At 45.3% G+C, this 16,573-nt stretch overlaps 1 protein-coding gene across 6 annotated transcripts in view; it reads left to right on the plus strand.

Annotated features, from left to right (window-relative positions):
- Window positions 1-16,573, plus strand: part of LOC116842399 (cytospin-A) — a 58,861-nt gene that overhangs the window by 40,745 nt on the left and 1,543 nt on the right. For 4 of the 6 annotated variants that reach the window (XM_032811572.1, XM_032811574.1, XM_032811571.1 and 1 more), the window contains exons 4-12: window positions 6,913-7,273; window positions 10,618-10,986; window positions 11,087-11,299; window positions 11,378-11,833; window positions 12,087-12,501; window positions 12,870-14,774; window positions 15,284-15,484; window positions 15,600-15,773; window positions 15,859-16,241. In XM_032811572.1, the coding sequence (XP_032667463.1) occupies window positions 6,913-7,273; window positions 10,618-10,986; window positions 11,087-11,299; window positions 11,378-11,833; window positions 12,087-12,501; window positions 12,870-14,774; window positions 15,284-15,484; window positions 15,600-15,773; window positions 15,859-16,241 (4,477 nt within the window). Of the gene's footprint in view, window positions 1-6,912; window positions 7,274-9,259; window positions 9,958-10,047; window positions 10,318-10,617; window positions 10,987-11,086; window positions 11,300-11,377; window positions 11,834-12,086; window positions 12,502-12,869; window positions 14,775-15,283; window positions 15,485-15,599; window positions 15,774-15,858; window positions 16,242-16,573 lie in introns of those variants that run through there. The other 2 variants (XM_032811577.1, XM_032811576.1) reach the window with 2 other exon arrangements.

Genomic DNA, 16,573 nt, shown 5'->3' on the forward strand with positions numbered 1-16,573 from the left:
GAGAGAGAGAGAGAGAGAGAGAGAGAGAGAGAGAGAGAGAGAGAGAGAGCACAGTGCTGTTTCTGTTCCGCGTTTTATCTCCGATAACGCGATCTCAGAAACCTGACTCGATATCTCTGGGACGACGACATTGTCGGGGGCATAATCACCTCGCTCCGTTTCATAGCGTGACGAAAATCGGCGCCGTGTCGATTTCGCGCTACGAGCAACCGTTACTCCCCATTGTCCGTGTACTTGGAAGCGCGTAACGAGATCATGGGCCACATGGTTGACCTCAGGCGAGTCTTCCGCGCAGTCCCAGTCGGTTCCGGTCTGGCATAAGATTGTTCGAAATGAAAAAGGAGAACGCCCGGATCCTTGTGAGACATATGTTGTTGAAACCCGGTGCATTTAATAGGTATACTAATGCCCATGAAAAGTTTCCCACTGCATCATCTGTGTAAGTCATTGCAGTCAAAAGATATAGACGTTAAAGTAAAGAAATCACGTCGCACTAGATTTGTCAAGCTCTATAAATAGTGACAAAGATATCATGGTGTGTGTACCCAACAAAGCAAGCATTATATTTTGACCATAACAAGCAATGTTACCAAAATTCTGTTCAATTTAATAAGATTTCTGGTTAACATGAACGGAATTCTGGTAACCGGAATTTTCTGGTTCGTTCATATTTTACTAGAAATTGGTTAATTCAACTAAACTTTTTTTACGTGTAGTTTCTTGGATGTGGCTGACACTAACCGAATGTTCCAGAATTAGTAGTGTTGCTGAGCGATGTCTGCGTGGTTCTGGACAGCACTGATGACGAAAGTGAATATTTATTTTACACTCTATTCATTTCTAACTTATTGTTTTACCCAATTACATCAATGAGCAATAGTGAATACTCGATCGTAACAACACATACAAATATTTTGCAGTTTTATAAGCTTCACTGCTGAAAGCAGCGCATTAAAGAAAATTTTCAAAAATTGCCTTGTATCTCAGGACTGCAATGTTTTCCGATAATGGTGCCATCACAAATGTTCGGATGTACTCAATGGATATTTTCAATCGCATCAGATTTTATCTATGCACGCCCCAGGGCCATTTTGGGCATCCTCCTTGAATGTCGCACGGAATGAGAAGAAGAAAAGTGAGAAAGCTGCTGGCGGCAGCGAGTCGTGAAGATGCCTGGAGTAATTTTTGACGTATTACGGTGACTGTCGTGGCACCGTTCCGTTCAACGGCTCGTTAGGCGCGCGCTCGTTGAGGACCATCCTCGAGGAGTGTCGTATTTCCGTCGACCGGAAAAACGCATACCGGTTTGCTTCGGTGCACGTGCAAATGCACCCGTAGGTGCCCGTAGGGGCCCGACATAGTGGTGCCACTGTGAGACGGGGCCCGAGTGTGTCACGGACGGACGATTTTGACACGTTGCTCGATAATAATAGCCGTCTCCCTTTGTCATCGTTCGCTTGTATTCGCTTGTATTCGCTGAGAAAGAAAAGGACCTAGTCACTGACTGCGGATGAAAGTGTAGCTAGTTGCAGGGCGAGAGGTACACTATCCAGGGCCTGGGTACTAATGTTGCCATCAGAAAAACCGAGTATTTTTATTCAAATAGCATCCGGATACTTATACCCGCACATACCATCTGGGTATCTGGAATGAGAAAATTTTCTTCGTGGAATCATGCTTGTCTTTGCACAAGTATATTCTATTCGTCAATCTGCGTGTAAAAATATTAATGTGAGGTCAACGCGCGAAAGATGAACTTATTCTGTATTTGTCATAAACTACCAGATATTTGACTTATTTTACATATCATAGATGCTATTGTTCGGGGTAGACTCAGAATAGAGATTCCGTTTTCTGTAAAAAATCTAGGGAATAACCACATACGATATGTAAGATACATATCCCAGATAGCACAAATGTCCAAAATTGAGTCGTCTTTAAGACATCTTTAAGACAATACCTTATAAACTTGTCTTAAAGATGTCTTAGGCCGATTTTATATTTAAGATCATCTTAAATATTGTCTTAAGATGTCATGAACCAATCACAGAGCCGTATTCGCATCTTAAGACATTCCTTAAGACGGTTTTGAAATAAGATTCGACTATGAACACTGCCCTTAAAAATGTTTTAAAGATGTCTTATATCCCGTCGATTTTGCACATTGTGCTGTCTGAGTATACATTTTGCATCTCATATTTTTCACATTTCACATGTTTTTCACACATCTCATATTTTCACATATACTCTGATATAAGAATTATATATTTTATAACGTATCTACTTCTTGTCAAGCTTGCCCCGATACTTTCACATACATAGATTGACCCGAAGAATAAATGAGAAATAATAACAAGAATAGATTATCGGATATTCAGGTACACGAGTACAGGTACAGGTATTCGAGTGACTGGAGAAATAGCCGGGAAATTCCGACACTCAGGGAGGTACGTGGGATAGAGCCGGGTGCCCGGCATTGACATCACTGCACCAGGCACTTCTCCGACGGCCGCGCTCTCTCGCATTCCGCGTCACAAAGGGAACCTTTCGGCCACCGGGTACATACCATATGTCGACCGTATGAGAAAACTGGTCGACCGGTGAGACGTCTGCGGATTCCGTGTGGCCTCCTTAAGCAGCTTCTGCTTCTCTCTTCCCTTCATCCCCCGGTCGTACCATCCTCGAAGCGACGAGACGCGTACCCGTTCCCAAGAGCTCGACGGCTGTCCCCCGCCCCACCGACCTATCCGACCAATTATCTCTCCTCCTCCTCCTTTTCCTCCTCCTCCTCTTCATCGAAAATCGACGCGATCCGAGGTGATCGAAACGCGTCAAAGGGCAATCGGCCGTGTAGCGCCGTTCTCGACGATCGTTCATTCGTTGTTACCGCGATCGTCGTATCCCTTATCCCTTTCCGTACGTCGACCGCGTGTTTAATTAAGGGAATGTCCCGAAGTGGAGACGACGAACTCGGAGAATGTCGATAACGTAGAGGCGATCGTCACTGACATGATGATCATACCAGCCTTTTCATATTTCTTGTACATATAGATCTTATATAAACATACGTTGCTTCGTCATGTAAAAATCTTTCTGCAAACTTTTCGTATACTTTAGACCTTCTGCATTCAATTGCAAGGATACAGAGATGTTCTTTCAAATTTTCATTAGCGGAGCCAAAATACATGCGATACATATAAGCTAGAAGAACTTTTGTTATAAATGAAATCAAGCAAATATGTAGTAAATATCAAGTAGATACTTGCATATCAAGTGAATATAATTATGCCAGCTCGAAATATCAATTTTCAAATTTTTTCTTGCTCTCGTCTTACTCTTTTCTTGCTCTTTAACGCTAATTCGTTGCACATCTTTTCGGTGCACAAAAGCATTCGTAATTCTGCGCAACTAATACGACTTAAACTCTGCAGGGAAAAGTCAGTATCTCGTCGATAAAGTTTTCAAGTATCGTATCTCCTTAAGGCTCCTTGTATCTCGCCGCGGCCATGTTGGATTTGTGACGTTAAAAGCGAGGAATGACATGCTGACGAAAGTTGCGTGCCATTTCTAAATAAAGATAAATACGGAGGAAGGAGCACTTGAGATCGCTTGCGTACTTGTAACATTTTCCGGAAACTATTCCTTTTCCTTAACGATCAGTAAATAGTCGTATAATAAATGGTGAAACGAAGCATGCACACCGAGGGAAAAATTACCTTAAAATCAACAAATATTTTTTTTATGAATACCATTAACATATTTACTTAAATGTAAATTCTCTTTATTTAAATCAAATATTGTTTACCTGATTTAAGTAAGCAATATTTGGTTTAAAGAGAATTTAGATTTATATATATAAATAAATATGTTAATGGCACCCATCAAAGAAATATTTGTTGATTTTAAAGTAATTTTTCCTTCGGTATAAACAAAACAGATTTATTTCATCATTTCACGTGTCTTATTTCACTATTTATTATACGACTATTTGTTGAACATCAAGGGAAAAAATATCTTTCGGACAATTTTACAAGTGTGCTCAAGCAATCTCAAATACTTTTTCGTCCATTTTTATCTTTATTCAGAAATGGCGCGCAACTTTCGTCAACATGTCATTCCTCGCTTCTGACGTCATAAATCCGACATGGTGAGGTACAAGGAGCTTTAATCGCTGATGGTTCTTTCGACAAATCTACTAATCGTCATTCGAGGAAATTGCAGTTTCGTATTCGATCGAATTTATTCGATGCTCGAGTGGCATTCGAATCCCTTGAAATTGCGAAAAGTTGACGGCAGGATACTCAGCATGATGCGGGAGTTGACATCTGGGACAGTTATCATAATTCTGGCGGCAAGATTTGAATGTATTACGTTATTTTGTACGTTGTAAAATGCAATTTTGATTTGTTCATTATTTAGGAGAGAGAGTCCGAAGCTCAAGTAATTCGCAAAATGGCCAATTTCGAGCTTCACTTGTAAATCGATGAAAACTTGCAGGCTCGACTGCAAGTGTCAGGAATCATTTCGAAGAACAAAAGATTTGCAGTAATAGATAATCAAGTTTCGGGCTTTTTGACGATAAAGTGACATTTGTTGACACTCGCACAACGTCTTGTTAATACTCGACAGACTTATCAGTTACAGAGGCGTAATAATCCGCGCGACAAATTGCGAGTTAAAGTTGCCACCGCGCGACAACGTGCAGAATGTGACGGACTCGTTCTGATCTCGGCGTCGTAGTCTCATGACAATCGTGGCCGACGTTTCGTTCCATATTGGAAGCCGAAAGAGGTGACGTGGATCACGAGGAGACACGCGACGAGATTCCTGTGAATGGTCGGGACATACGCGATCCAAGGTACGCGATCTTTGCCTGCATTCGCGACTGACTCGTTGGCCCTTCGAGAGAGCCCGGCGAGGCGGGCCGCCTAAGAAAAGCCTTGATCGGCCAAGAGAGGATGGCAGGGGGAGGGCAGGAAGGGGACAAGGCAGAATTATGGCAAGAGGAGGGGGGCGACAGTCGACTCACGTATTCAGTACCCGATGCACCGTCGCGCAGCGTGTGTCGCTCCGGTGCTCTTGTGATCGAGGACCCATCCAGGACGTGTCGTACACGTCTCGGCCTGTGGAGACGTAGTCCCCCGGAAATAGTCCGCGTGCCGGACACGCAAGAGAGTGTCCTTTCGCGCGCGGCGCGACGAGAACGTCCTCGTCGACTCCCTGCATCTCTCGGAGCGTATCCCGCGCATTGTGCACCGCACGAATCCGTCGTCCTTGCGGAGCAGTCGGGCGCGATCGCAAGGACACTCGGCTGTCCTTCCGCGGCGGCGTACTCAGCGACACTCCGCTCTGTTCGCGGTGGATAAGTCAGTCGGCGGTGTCGGAGAGAGAGAGAGAGAGAGAGAGAGAGAGAGAGAGAGAGAGAGAGAAAGAGCGAGCAACAAGTGGTCGTCGAAGACGCGCGAGTGAAGACCGGCGCGTGCTCCTCAGGTCGACCTCAGGTCGCTGAGAGCCTCGTCTCCGGCCCTCCTCGTCGCTCTCCGGGCCATCCTCGAGGTAGGAGAGGAAGGTGAAGACTCTCGGAGGGGCCGAAGAAAGTGGCTCGAGGTCGGTCGGTCGGTCGGTCGGTCGGTCGGTCGGCTCGCTCGCTTGCTCGCTCACGCCGCACGAATCTTCGAATTCCTTGGCGAACGCACGCCACACGATGCAATCGCTCGTACACGTCGTGTAACGTCGCCGCCGTCATCGTCATCGGCACACGCGACGTGTGCACCCTGAAAGGAGACGCGGTGGTGAATCTTCGCCGTGAGGAGAGTCGCACGAGCTCGGTCGGCCGAATTGTTCGCGAGAGAAGCCGCCGCTCTCGGTGGAGTGCTCTGTGCACTCGAGATTGGACGCGCTTGGATGCTCCACATCGCGGTCGACCCAGGAATGCGCGCAGTTTTGTTTTGGTGGATGTGCTCTTTCGGGACTTGTCGCGGTGATCACTGCTTGGTCCGAGATTACTCTGTGTAGATCACACGCGCGCACTGCATCCTGGAGCTCTTCTGGAATAGCGTAGAGCACGAGATCTTGCGCGGATCTCGAAGGAACGGCGAGTCCAGTGACGTTTCAAGGAACATCTGACGTCCCTCGTTGTGCCGAAAGTGTGTGCTTCGCGACTCGAACGCCTGCCAAAGCCGAGGAACTCTCTAATCGCGGAGATACCGGTTAAATGACCCATCTCGTCGTCATCGACTGACGATAGCGTGACAATAACGCTGCGAAGGCGTATCGCGAACTCGTGAATGTCTGCCGAGGTCAAGTGACTGTTGTCTCGTTGCAGATTCGCGGTCGCCTCTCAAGGAAGTGTTAGTCGCTCTGATACGGGCTGCACCATCCGTCTGTATCTAGATCAGTGATAAGGGTTCGCAAATAATAGCTCGAAGTTACGCGCTATCGTCGTCGCGAATAGCGTCACACAGATCCCGAATCTGCGTGAAGCTCGTCGTAAATTACGCGACGACGTTTTAATGTGACCTCGTTTGTACACGCAATCGTGACGTCGAGATGTGTATTCGTTTGAAAAACACTTGTACATTATGCAAGATAATCGGGACCGTTAATGGGGAAGGTGCGACAGAATGATCATACCGACTCTCTCTCTCTCATCCATTCTCGTTCGAATCTTCGGAGCCGTCGCATGCTACTAACGGGAACGCTCGACGATGTCATCGTCCGTTGATGACGAGAGTCGTTTCGGATCGGTACTATAGTTGGCGAGGCTCCCACCTTCATCGAGCTCGAGTCGAGAGAAATCGCGCGTTTCCTCACGAAGAACTGTGCCCGGAGTTCGTTCCTTGTCTGCAACAGATCGAAAACGCGCTGATCAGTCGGAGTGACCATGATGAAGTTCAAATCGCTGTTTCGCAGAGGGCAACCAAGCCAGCAGCAGCAGCAGCAGCAGTCGACGCAGCAGCATCAGCCGACATCGCTGCGGCAGGCGCCGAGCGCCTCCTCCCTGGAGGCGAAGAGCGACGTCGCGTCGACTGGAAACAACTGGGCCGGCTCCCTAGGCGGCAAGGAGCCGGCCAGGCCCAACAACACCGCCAAGGCGCCGGTGGTCGTCCATCAGTCCAAGGGCGGTTCCGCCAAGGCCAGCAGGATGCAGGAGCTGGAGCGCGAGATCGAGACCCTGCGTAAGGATCGCGCGCGTCTCGAGGCGAGCCTACGCGACGCGGCCTGCGACGCGCAGATGTTGCGCGACCTGCGCGCCGAGGTCGCCGCTCTCAAGGTACGCTGTCCTATGTATCGCTCTCCGATCGAACAGATTCGTTGGGGTTATCAGTATCGACAGAGGCGGGTGCAGAGTGTCCCATAACGGCAGTCCGTTCGAAATCAGCTGAAAAAAAGATGTTAATTTGTTACTCGTCTGACTCTCTGAAGTTTAGCTCGCGAGAAAGTTGTCTCTTTCGTCGACTTGTGACTTATATTCGTACAGTGCTCGAGTAGTATGTAATTGAGCTTTTAGACTGTAATAATTAGTAAACTGTTGCAGTAGACTGTAATAATCAGTAGACCGTAGACAACCCCTTCTACCATCTCTCGCGTAATTTCACAATTTCCCTCTCGTACTTGTGCTTTCCCGGTGAAGAAATATTCCAAGTAATACTTCACATCTTCTAAAGAAGTGAAGTTTATAGGGAGTTCTGTAACGAGCGAAACGAGTGATAATCTAACAGTTTTTACGAAAGTAAAGTAGCAAAATACACTGGGATAACTAATTGCCGCGTTCCATTTTCAAGTCGCAGCAAAAACAATTATATTATCACTTATACCACAAAATATGCTTTAAAATGTCAGCTGTCAAAATATATACATAGATGGCCAACTGTGGGTCTGTTTTTTATTGCTGAACTAGTTTCGTACACTTTCGGAACTTAAAAAGAGACAGATATACAGATAAAATTTAATGGAAGAAGGAGAACTAGTGCAACCAATTCAGCAATAAAAACCAGACCCTGTGTATGGAATTGTCTTCCTAATACCAACATACCAACTAGATAAAAATTCGCGCGAACCTATGAATCAACCCAATAGTGTCTTATAGTTTTACAATCAGTCTATCTCTGGAATATTTTGCAAAATTTTGACATAATGGGAACATAAAGTTAACTTTCACTTTGTACATAAAGCGTGATTTTAAAACTCATGAATATTATATATTTATATTAGCGTGTGTGTCGACTGAGACTGGAACTGGAATACGGTTGAATAATTTTGGATCTCGAGAGCGTTTTGTTGGCATGCATGTGGTAGCATCTTTCGGTGTAACATCAGAGGAATGTCGTGTTAAATGACGTGTGACAATTATCTCGTTCTTAAGGTATCATGTAGCATCGCATTACCCAAATCGGTCAACGATAAATGGTTTACGTTTTTGATGATGACGAGCAAGTTCGAGGAACTCGCCTCCCTATCGGTAGCGATATAAAGGTCAGCTTATATTAATAAACACAATTTGATATTTCTGACGAGAAAGTATGTCGTCCTTCTTCTCATTTCGCGCGACGCGACCGACGCCAACTTTAGATCGCGCTATTTCGGATGCCTTTACCTTGATGCGGAGTGGAATCTTTCGTTTTAATTTCGCGCAACCGACTGTACAGTCAGTGGAGAGAAAAAGTTACGACACTTTTATCTCGATGAACTTTAAAACGGTGCGCCCGGCAACTGATAGGAAACAGTCTTCGAAGAGTCAGTAAAAAGAATTCATTTTTCTGTTGGATATCGATGCATAATAAACTCATTAAAAAGGAAGTCGCAAGAACTTTCTTTCATCGATTATGGATTCTTTTCAGCTAAATTGTCACATTGAAACCTCCTTCCGTGTTAGGTTATACAAGATATCTGACGATATATTAAGTTTTTCATGTATGCGTGGATTAGGTTAAATTGAACAATAGATATCTCTCTATCATTTTGTAAACAACCACGTAAAGCTTTGAATTATTAATTGAAGAAAATTGATGAATGCTCACGCGCGATGAACTGTGTTGGCGACGCCACTTGTACATTAGGCCAAACAAAAGCCATTTTGGAAATGAGTACGTAAATTTTTAGTTATTAATTAAAGAAGAGATTAGTAAACGATCATATATGATCATTTGCAGAATGGTAGACTTCTTTTGTTTAGTATACTGAGAGAAAAAATATCTAAAAAATAGTATGCATCTATCTGTAATAGGTACTAATAACATATACATCTAAATTCTTTTATTTGAACAGAATAAACAATTGTTCTTGTGATAAGTTAAGGTTTTCTTGAAGTTTTGAGAAAATATGTATTTTCTTATTTGACAGACATTTTATATCACTATAAGCAAATATGTTATTAGCGTAGTCACCGAATAAATATTTACTATCTTTTAAATATTTTTTCTCTCAGTGTACACGACAGATTTATATGTCATCGTCGAACACCCTCTATACTTGTTTGATTCTAAGGGCGAGACATGTGATCTAGTTTAGTTAAAAAGAACAGATGTTACATGCCGTAGAAATGTAGACCGGCGGTTGGATCGTCACAATTGCGACGATTATTTTCTTTTCGGCATCCCTACGTTTTACGGACACGTGAAATTGTATCTGGCGGTCCAACAATCGTCGCTTCCATCGTCGTGGACGAGCATAGAACATGATTTTTCGGACGAGACCGGGATCACATCGGGATCGGTGCATAGCGTAATTGTACCGGTTTCCCAGCGCTCAAAGACGTAACCGACGAGACCGTTAGAGCGTTAGAGGGAAGAAGAGCGGGTGAGAGAGCGAGGAGGACGAGACGATGCAAACGGCGTTTCGCGTGCGCGGAAACGGAGCCAGAGGGCGTAGAGCGCGCGGGGATATTTATGTAGGAGAAGAGCCGGGGAGAAGCCGAGCGGATTCGATATGAAAAAGCGTTGCTTTTCGTCTCTCACGGTAAATTCCGGCATCGGGGGTGGTCGTCCTGACTGGCGAATCGCGATTCCTCGTGTCTCCGCCGCCGCTCGTGGTCCACGTCGTGTTTGTGCACGTCCGTCGCGAATTGCCAACCGTTTCGGCCGCCAGCACTTCGTAAATTCTAACCTCGAATTCGGTTGGCTGGATCTCCCTTCCCCTAATCTCCTCGTCAGAGCGACAGTTACGGGACGTTGGCGTCCTGTAGCGTCGTTTTGGTTACTCGGACTTTGCTTCCCCGTCACGACGAGCGAACGCGCATGTTTATCATCGTGCGGCGCCGCGCGTGTTACGTCATACGCTGTCATGTTTGCGTCCGACGATTTTTTGGAGCAATTTTTTGTACGGGAGTCTTACGGATTCTTCCTCGTTCCTCGTTATTGTGTGGAAATTATGAATTTTCGCGACCGCAAACTGATGTGTATACGTAGAATTGTCAGATGCATGCTTATACCATGAGCGTCATTAACTAATGATATCGTTGCAATGATGCTCATACTATTGTTTAGATGTAATTGTTTCGTATCAATGTTAGATTTACAATGTTACTTTCCACAAATTGCAATATTATGTTTTAATTTTGTGCTTTTGTGATAATTTGTAGATTAATGGTCTGTGTGTGTTCAATGCTTGGATTAATAGGAACAGCACAGCCTGGAGCTAGAGCGTCTCACAGAAGAGAATGAAGCTCTTCGTGCTCGCCTACGAGATGTGGCACATTCTCCACTGTCAGATTCGGAGAAGCAGCAGCTGCTGTTAGACGCCTCCAGGCTCCACAATTCTGCACCAGCCTCCATTGCTATCCCCCAGGACGATGGGTCTGGAAACAGCACCAGCACGCCTCAGGATGGTGCTCAGTGCACCACACCAGACTGGGACAAGCATTCCTCCAGCTCTGTATCAGAGGTTTCAGTTGCGTGCTTGCAGGATAGAATTTTACAAATGGAGGAAACGCATTACTCCACGAATGAAGAGTTGCAGGCAACTATTCAGGAATTAAGTGATCTACAGGTTTGTTTTTCTTTACCTTTTCAAATATCCACACAATATACTACTAAAATTGTATATCAAGATATATATAATCTCTAATAAATTAATGTTAATTACATAGGCACAACTGACAGAGTTGCAAGCTGAGAATGAAAAATTAACCGAAGAAAAGGGTGTCCTTCTGGAGTCACTATGTCGCCAGACGGAGAAACTAGAAAACTCTCGCTCCAAAGTTGATACTCTGCGGGAGCTGCTTTTAAGAGAGGAGCAACCACAGGAAGCATCCAAGGGTTACAACACAGAAAGGGAACAAAAGTTGGTGGATCTTTTGAAAGTGAGTGCACGTGAATCTATATGTAAGAAGAGAACAAGAGGCAGCAGTCGTGAGGTCTAATCATTATTATGTCTACAGAGTGCACAGGAGGAACGCGAAGCTCTGCTTCAGAAGCAAGAAGAGCTGACTAGTGAACTGAAAAGTCTGAGGGTGACAGCTGACACGAGCGCCGCGGAGACCGAGCGTCTGAAGAAATGTGTAGAGGCACTAGAGTCGACGGTGGACACGGTGAACATCGAACGGAAACAGCTGGACTTGGAGTTGGCGGAGGCTAGACAGGAGAGTGCGAATCGCGGCATAGAGATCAGCAGGCTGGCGACCTTGCTGGAGAATGCGCGAGCGAAAATCGAAGAGCTTGAACAGTCGAGGCAGCTGGAAAACAAAAGCGAAGCGGACGAATTGCTGGATGCGGCCAGACGGGAGAAGGATACACTGGAAACGCAGGCGGCAGCGTTGCAGGAACAGTTGGCACGCTCGCATTGTGACCATGATCGGCTGAGAGATCAGTACTCACAACTTCAGGAAGAATATAAGGTATCATATGCGTCTTATGCATGCACCAAGCTTCTATAAAGCCTTAGCCTTATTCACTAGACCGAATTTATTTCTTTAATCGGTTTGTCCGGATATAAGATTCAAGAAATAACAAAATAAATAAAGATACAAAATGAATAAAATCTCCGACAACCATGCTTATAGAAAATATACCAAGTAAAAGAAAAGAATGATGCATACATCTTTCCTTTTTGTGATCAGATTATTTCTATATGCGAACGCAAAATTCCAGGTAGCGCGGAATAACGCAAAGTCCGCGATAGACGACTTGGAGTACAGACTGAATCAGCTGAAGGACGAACGACTGTCTGTGAGCACGGAGCTCCAGCTTGTCCGAGACTCCTTGGCGGAGTTGCAGGCGCAGTGTCAGCGGCACTTGGAAGACAAGAGAGAGCTGAAAACCGCACTGAGCGAGGCGCAGACGCACCAATACGATCTGGATCGCGCACTAGCCGACGAACGCAAGCTGAGGCGCGATGAGATCACGGAATGGGAGCAGTTCCAGACCGATCTTCTAATGACCGTGCGAGTAGCCAACGATTTCAAGACCGAGGCGCAGAGCGAACTGGAGCGCGTTGTCATGGAGAACAAGGCGCAGAGAGACAAGCTGAGAGCACTGGAGGCGCAGCTCGATAAGCTGAATAAAGGTAAACGGATGGAAACGATCGAATTCGACTTGAAGTAGCGATTGTTATGTGCTAGTATATTTGTGACAGAAGATGCGAATCTTCGTGATTGCGAAGATTTATGGAGAAGCCATTTCTAGTGTCACTGGTGAACGACACATGATGTATTTGCACATAATATACTAACACATAATATTCTCCGTGAGTATACATAATGAGAAAGGATATTTCTTGGTGAAAGCAAGCAAGAAAGAGAGAAATGTCCTCCAATTTGTGAAGAACGTTATTTCCTTTTCTTCATTTGATATTTTTTTCCATAAACAAATAATTATCGAGATTTTATTAATTTCGTAATTTTTTATATTTTCTCCGATCGAATTGCGCACTAGATAGCACTGCACTGAGTTGCTGCAAGGTACCACTCGATACTTTTAACGGAAATAAGCGGAAAGCTACGAATACCATGCTAAAGCGTGGTCGGACGGTACTGAAGAGACGTTACGACCCGAAAAAGCACTCGTTACTGCATGACTTGGTCAGAGCGAACACGATAACGACGACGACGATAACGACAAACGGCCCAGACTTGCACAGGACAAAATCCCCGGACGTCGGTATCTTTCCTCCGACTCAAAACGGAGATTTATCGTCGCCAGTTAATAACGCGAATGACGTACCGACGCTCAAGGAAGTGATCAAGTTGGAGGACAAACTAATCTCCGGCGAGGAGATCGAGATTTATCCCAATTTTCACATCGATAATCGACGAAGTACAGAGTACGTCCCGAAGAACGCGGACACGCATTTGGCGAGTACGAACTCGATGCAACGGAAGAATCCCAAGAACGAATCTTTCAAGTCTTGTTTAAAGGTCGACAAATCTGCGTGTTCTTCAAACGATAAATCTCCAATAACGATCGAGGACTATCCAAAGCTTTACATCACCGTCGCGAACACATCGGATCAAAACACGATGGCCAAGAACATGTTGCTGAAGAGCATTAGTGGTATTCAGAGCTCTGATGGGGACTCGTACGGTATCAACATCTCGAACAGCCGCTTCTTCGTCCCGAAGAATTACATCTTCTCCGGCGTGGAGTGTTCAATGGACGACCTGAAGTTCGAGGTCGACCCGGAGATGGGCAAGTTGTTGCAGAGAAGTTACAGCAATCCACAGATTAATACAGGTTCGCCTGGTCTGATCGACGTCGAAACGGATCGCACGTCTTTGAACGCTGCAACGGCGATGAGAGGAATGGAAACTCTGTTCGATAAGACGTCAATTGATTCGATAAGGCAACGCGAAGACCCTAAGTGCCTGAGGGCGCACTCGGATACGTCCCTTGCGGATCTGAAGTCGAGAGAGAGCGAGAAAGCCGAGCGAAAGCAGAGGCTGTTCTTGAAGAAGCGCGATTCGAAACCGAGTCGCAAGATCATCGACTCTCTCTTGGACGAAAAAACTCATAGATCTAAAACGTCTGTGATGTCGCAAGCAAGTAGAAGCAATCGTGCCGAATCGTCAAATGGACTTCACGATCGTGACAGTGTTCCAAAAAGCAAAAAAGAATCCAGGGGGACGAAATACACGACGCGTAAACTCCTTTCTACAACAGAGAAACCTCACGATTTAAAGATCGAAACAGCGGAAGAGAAAATACCCAGTCAGTTATGGACACCCAAGCACGCGATTATCGACGATTGTGAAATCGTGAAGAAAATATCTACGGCCGATACAACTATAATCGACGACAAAAAGAGTCTCGGTACACTGGCAGAGTCGGAAAAAGTTAGCTTGCCTGATGAGAACATTGAGTCCGATATCAACTCACCAATGTTTGGCAAAAACATGGATACTGCACTTGATGAAGTGAGCACTTCTCACGATTGTCCGGATGCTCTTTTAACGAGGCAAAATCAGGAGAAACGAGGCGGATCTTCAACGTGTAATGAACAGCAACAGAAATTCAAATACTCGAATTTGAACGAGACGAATCGGGCGAGTCGCATAAAGTTTCTGCAAGATAGTTTACAGACCGGTGTGAGTGAGTACGACAAACCTACCTACAGTTTTCATATCGAGAAAGTGAATCCTTTTGGGAATAAGCTCAGTGTGGCAAATGAAGAAACCAAGGCATCGCGGAGTACCGTAAATCTCCCAGGATTAGTCGGTAAGGATCAAGATTCGCCGTTCGGACGTACGTCATCCTTGAGAGAAAAGTATGAGACAATCGTGGAGGATGTGGAATTGAGGACGGCGCCGGGACGGCGCTTGCGTGTGCCCATATCTTGCGACCGTAAGTCGCTCGCACATCTTAGTGTGTTGTGGGAACCGCTTCAAGTACATCGCTCAAAGCGTCCCACCCACCTTGTCCGTCCCGGTAAACAGTGCAGAGCACCGTGTCGCTCCGCGTGTCGCTAGCATCATCATCTACATTATTGTGCCGCCCATGTTGTTCCCTGGTCATAGTTGTCGCTCGGCTTCCTCTATTTGTTCCTCGACTTGTCGTTGGTATCTCTCACGATACATATATATATATATATATGTATATATGTACTCTGGCTTTGTGTTTCTCTTTTATCGACATCACCGCCCACCCCTATTTGAATTAATCTGTGTAAGAGTGTGACGCTCCATGAGAACATCATCGTCAAAAACCATCGTTTGAATACTTCTCTAGCGAGTTATCAATTAAGTGTGCTTTATTCTACGTGCAAATCACGTACAGCTTGTCGCTTCTATTACATTGGGAATTCATGGTGGGAATTTGTTCTACAAGTGTGCGAATAAATGGGCATCTTTCAGCTAACCAGAAAACCGTGATACAACAACCACCACCGCCGCGACCGGCCAGTACGCCTACGGAGACCCAGCAGTCCGTGCTGACGAGCGTGCAGCAGGAGATGGCTGCCCGCAGGAAGGCCAACATTTCGCGGCAGGATTCGAGGCTTTCCGTGAAATGTTTGATTGAGAGCATCGAAAACGCCACGAAACAAGCTAAAGCTGGTAAAGCCGTTGTTTTTCTACGGTTGATTTAAGGTTGACTTAGGGAACGAAAAAGAAAGTCATTATTGCATCAAAACTCGAAGGTGAAGAGACACATTTATTTTTATTTTTTTAGGACCTGGAAGTCGTAGCAGCTCTACGTCATCCTTAAATTCAATCGGGACCAATGATATCATGACCCTGAAGGCGCCTCTCAGAGATCAACAACAGATCAATAACCTAATCTGCACGGCAAATTCGACGAATAACAATAAAACGCAGTCCACAATTGCGAGGAAATCGGCATCAGGTAACTTTTCATTGACATATCTCGCGAAGTAAAGCAATAGCTTTGGAAAGCATGATGATGATTCGCACAATGTTTCACGTTACAGAAACGAAATCAACGCCAGTAGTTCTGAGTCCGGGCGAACTGTTGGACTCGGCCGCGTTGAACGCCAAGGCGATCGACTTCGTTCGTCGGAACAGCGTCACTGATCTCTCGGAACGCAAAGATCCATTGTGCGGATTAGTTAAGAACGGAGGCTCTAAGCGGAACGCGTTACTCAAGTGGTGTCAGAATAAGACGATAGGTTACCGGAATATCGATATAACTAATTTCAGCAGTTCGTGGAACGATGGCTTAGCACTGTGTGCGATCTTGCACTCTTATCTGCCACGTAATGTGCCGTACGACACATTGACGCCGGTCGAAAAGCGACGGAATTTCTCGATCGCCTTCTCCGCTGCCGAGAGCGTCGGCATACCGACAACTCTGGTAAGTCGATCACTAGTGACGATCTGTTTTTCATTGTTTGTGAAAGTCTCATAAGTCTAATATCATTACTTTTAACTCAATTTTATTAATATGCTGAATACTGTCGTGATCATCAGTGACTGGCATTATAACAATGCCGCATCTCGTTAACTTGTGTATAGGATATAATTAATTACATCTGAAGAATTGGTTGCATGGCCAATAGGAAGCCAAAACGAGTTAAAAAAGAAGCGTGTATTTCCAATTACATTTCTTTGCCGTATATTATTCTTTATCGTACAACAGTGTCAGTGTCTCAATATAGACGTCTTGCAATGACAGTTCTGAACATA

The sequence above is a fragment of the Odontomachus brunneus genome, unplaced genomic scaffold (assembly GCF_010583005.1).
Source record: "Odontomachus brunneus isolate Ranch 3 - 2012 unplaced genomic scaffold, Obru_v1 Obru_scaffold_025, whole genome shotgun sequence".
Classification (NCBI taxonomy): Eukaryota; Metazoa; Arthropoda; class Insecta; order Hymenoptera; family Formicidae; genus Odontomachus; species Odontomachus brunneus.